General features: G+C 42.4%; 1 protein-coding gene across 3 annotated transcripts in view; it reads right to left on the reverse strand.

The window, feature by feature from the left end:
* The window catches only part of LOC143295155 (regulator of G-protein signaling 22-like), a 147,579-nt gene that overhangs the window by 131,053 nt on the left and 11,526 nt on the right, over window positions 1-5,000 (reverse strand). For all 3 annotated transcript variants that reach the window (XM_076606729.1, XM_076606728.1, XM_076606727.1), the window contains exon 4: window positions 1,982-2,007. In XM_076606729.1, coding sequence (XP_076462844.1) covers window positions 1,982-2,007 — 26 coding nt within the window. The remainder of the gene's footprint in view (window positions 1-1,981; window positions 2,008-5,000) is intronic.

A 5,000-nucleotide genomic window follows, 5' to 3' on the forward strand; every position in this document is an offset into this window, starting at 1 on the left:
GGAACTAAAAAAGGACAGCAACTCTCAGCATTATTCAAATTTGGCTTGTACTGTAAATAACTATGTTTAATTGGAGACATACCCATTTTAAACTTAGCAAGGCAATTTCCAAAGTTAACATTCCTGAGCTGGTATATATTATATAAGCTTTAGGAGTGATAGTTTGGTTGAAGCTTGCATACATTTGAAAGAAATCGTGACCTTCGAGTGCAGTATGCCAGTCTTGAGTGGAAAAATCAGTTAGTCTCTGTTTGAATTCTGAAAGAAATATTTTAGCATTCCCCACACCTTGTGCTTCCCAAACAAAGCCAAATCCATACATATATAAAACATTACGAACACGACACGCCCATGTAACATAATTTTGACTTTGCAGAGATAATAACATATATTATGGCTTTTTTTTGTATATCTGTTTTCGTTCATGCATACTATTCGAAGCCAAAGCATCTTACATAAGCATTGATAAAAAGTGGGTATCTTCCTGTTTCTCCATATATCAAGTGTCTAGGTGACTTTGGACTCACACCCAAAAAACCTTTTCAGTGCTGATAAATGAATTCTTTCAATGTATTCTTGATCAGCAGTTAGACCCCATATTTCAGACCCGTACATTAGTATTGGCTGTATCTGACAATCAAACATCTTAAAGAATACCTGTGGTGAATGTTCTCCAATGGACCAAAGTACTTTTATTATTGCTGACACTCCTTTCCTTGCTCGATCTGAGAGATCTTTAACTCTCTCCATAAGAACGGCGAAAGAGACGACATTAACAGCGTTTCACCCCAATTACCATCATCAAAATATTGCAAGCGGAAGGCTCTTATACTGAAGACGTGAATGTTGACAAAGAATACCACAATTCTGACGACGGAAGCTAAAGGTTGGGTCATTCAGACACCCACTGGACATCCGAGGGGTCTGTGTAGAGGAGAAGAGAGGACTGGCCGTACTGAGTGAGTTAAGAGAATGAGAGAACGTAAGTCCCGTGGAAAGATAAACTCCGAGATATTTATACATGTTAACGATTTGCAATTTTTCATTTCCAAATGACCAAGAGATAGACAGACAGACAGACAGACAGACACATTCAGAGAAAGGGAAGAAGGGAGTGAGGGAGAGAAACAGAGACAAAGACAGAAACAGACAGACAGACAGACAGTCAAGAAAAAAAAAGATGAAGGAAAGAACGGAGAGAGAGAGGGAGAGACAGACAGACAGACACACAGACAGACAGACACACAGATAGAATCACAGAAAAGGGGAGAGAGAGAGAGGGAGAGACAGACAGACAGACACACAGACAGACAGACACACAGATAGAATCACAGAAAAGGGGAGAGGGAGAGACAGACAGACAGACACACAGACAGACAGACAGATAGAATCACAGAAAAGGGGACAGAGAGAGAGGGAGAGACAGACAGACAGACACACAGACAGACAGACACACAGATAGAATCACAGAAAAGGGGAGAGAGAGAGAGGGAGTGACAGACAGACCGACAAAGAGAAGAAGAGGGAGACAGACACACAGACAGACAGATAGAATCACAGAAAAGGAGAGAGAGAGAGAGAAACTAAACGAAAATTTTGTTCAGGTGTCTGTAGGCTGCAGTCCTTTCTGAATGGGTTCCAAATACAAATACGACATTTGTAATGAACCACACACACACACACACACACACACACACACACACACACACACACACACACACACACACACACACACACACACACACACACACACGCAAAAGAAAAAGAAACACAAGCAATGATAAGTTGAAAACTTCTTCAGATAAATCAGTGTCATAAATCAAATCGTTCAGAAAGAATCGTCTCATTATATAACTGTGTTAAGGAGAGAGAGAAAGACAAACAGACAGACAGACAGACGGACGGACGGACGGACAGACAGACAGACTGATACAGACCGACATACAGACAGAAATTGAAGGACAGACACAAAACTACTCACCAAATCGTTGTCCAGATAGGGAGGGTCTGGAAGAAAGAGAGAAAAAATGATCACTTTCGTCAGCATTGAGAAATTGATCATCATGACAACCACACAATTATGACGGTCACCAGAAATGAGATGAAGATGACAACCACTAGATGATGATGATGATGATGATGACGATGACGACGTTAATGTTGATGACGACGACGACGATGATGATGATGATGATGATGACGACGATGATGATGATGATGACGACGACGACGATAATGATGATGATGACGACGACGATAATGATGACGACGACGATGATGATGATGATGACGACGACGACGATAATGATGATGATGATGATGACATATTAGTGAAGATGGTAATGATGACAACAACAACGATGTCAATGACGATGATGATGATGATGATGACGACGACGACTATAACGATGCTGATGACGAGACACGATGTCAGCAAATCTGAAGGTTTCCTTACATGCGTCATCATGCTCTCAAAATGCTTTTCATTTCTTTGTATTCTTCGTTTATGTTGGAAGGTTTTCGCTCGTGCAGGCCGCGTGTTCTTTGTAACTACTGGCTGAATTCAGTTTAACTCATTCAGTACGGCCAGTCCTCTCTTCTTCTCCTCTACACAGACCCCTCGGATGTCCAGTGGGTGTCTCAATGACCCAACCTTTAGCTTCCGTCGTCAGAATTGTGGTATTCTTTGTCAACATTCACCTCTTCAGTATAAGAGGCTTCCGCTTGCAATATTTTGAGGATGGTAATTGGGGTGAAACGCTGTTAACGTCGTCTCTTTCGCCGTTCGTATGGAGAGAGTTAACATCTTGTGCTAATATTTGATATTGTGTTCAGCACTTTGACCGAATCCGGTTGCCGTGACCTCATGAAGGAGGGAAGAAGCGGAATGGTTAAGACGTTTATCTGCCAATTCAGTGTCCGTGAGGGCCTGGGTTCGAATCTCAGTCTCGACCTTTCTTCTAAAGTTAACTTTGGAAAAAATCAAACTGAGCGTCTAGTCTTTCTGATGAGACGATAAACCGAGGTCCTGTGTGCACCACGAACCTGGCGCACTGGAAAAGAACCCATGGCAACGACAAACAGTGTTGTCCTCTGGCAAATTTCTGTCAGTAGAAGAATTGCACTCTGATATGTACACATGTATATGTGGAGTGATGATGGCCTAGAGGTAACGCGTCCGCCTAGGAAGCGAGAGAATCTGAGCGCACTGGTTCAAATCACGGCCCAGCCGCTGATATTTTCTCCCCCTGCACTAGACCTTGAGTGGTGGTCTGGACGCTAGTCATTCGGATGAGAATGATAAACCCAGGTCCCGTGTGCAGCATGCACTCAGCGCACGTAAAAGAACCCACGGCAACAAAAGGGTTGTTCCTGGGAAAATTCTGTAGAAAAATCCACTTCGATAGGAAAAACAAATAAAAACTGCACGCAGGAAAAAATGCAAAAAGAAATGGGTGGTGCTGTAGTGTAACGACAAGCTCTCCCTGGGGAGAGCAGCCCGAATTTCACACAGAGAAATCTGTTGTGATAAAAAAAGAAATACAACAAGTAAAAATTTTACAAACATGCCTTGTTTATGTTGCTGTCTGGCAGATGTGGTATAGCGTATATGGATTTGTCCGAACGCAGTGAACGCCTACTTGGGAAACTGAAACTGAAACTATGTGAGATACAACACCTATATGGAGACAGACACAACACTGAAACTGAAACTGAAACTATGTGAGATATAACACCTATATGGAGACAGACACAACACTGACTGAAACTGAAACTATGTGAGATATAACACCTATATGGAGACAGACACAACACTGAAACTGAAACTGAAACTATGTGAGATATAACACCTATATGGAGACAGACACAACACTGACTGAAACTGAAACTATGTGAGATATAACACCTATATGGAGACAGACACACACTGACTGAAACTGAAACTATGTGAGATATAACACCTATATGGAGACAGACACAACACTGAAACTGAAACTGAAACTATGTGAGATACAACACCTATATGGAGACAGACACAACACTGACTGAAACTGAAACTATGTGAGATATAACACCTATATGGAGACAGACACAACACTGACTGAAACTGAAACTATGTGAGATGTAACACCTATATGGAGACAGACACAACACTGACTGAAACTGAAACTGGACTCGTGAACTCCCTCTCTTTATTTATCTATCTCTGTATTAATTTATGTATGGGTTTTTTGTTGTTGTTTTGTTTTTTGTTTGTTGTTGGGTTTTTTTGAGGGGTTGGGGGCGGGGATTTGGGGGGGGGGTGGGGGGGGGGGTTCCAAACTTTTCCCATTTCAGACTCAATATCAATGGTGACTGGGTTTGAAAAAAAAAAAAGTGTTGTTGTTGTGTTGTTGTTCTGTTTTAAAACGAAAACATTAACCAACAACAGAAAAAGAAAAAGAAAACCGAGACCTTCCAAGATTCAACTCGTTTGGCATTAAGTCCCTCTCACCTCCCCACACAACCCCCCCCCCCCCACCCCCCCCCTCCCCCCCCCCCCCCCCACACACACACACACATAGCCCACCCCTCCTCTCCCCCCTCTCCCCTAAAAAACCGATCATGGCAAAAGAAAGAACGCGATCCAAACGCTACCAGAATGGCTAAACGTGGAAGTGAAAGAAACATTCCCAAATTGTATAGATTTTTTTCTTTTCTTTTTGTCCCTCAAATCTGAACACCATTCATTTCATAATGCTACTGAGAAAGAAAGAAAGAAAGAGAAAAAGAAAAAAGCGGCAAAACTTTTCTGTGGACTATCAATAAGTCGACTAAACAGACGGGCACCGGGAGTACTCTTGTCTGCGATGTTCGGTGTACGTGAAAAGAGTTCCTCCCACCCCACCCCCACCTCACCACACCCCACCCCACGCCCCACCCCATCAAAAAAAAAATGAAGTGACTTCAATAGCTTCACCTGTGTGTACCGGTGTTGGAAAAACTGCCAACATTTTTTT

The sequence above is a fragment of the Babylonia areolata genome, chromosome 20 (genome assembly GCF_041734735.1).
Source record: "Babylonia areolata isolate BAREFJ2019XMU chromosome 20, ASM4173473v1, whole genome shotgun sequence".
Classification (NCBI taxonomy): Eukaryota; Metazoa; Mollusca; class Gastropoda; order Neogastropoda; family Buccinidae; genus Babylonia; species Babylonia areolata.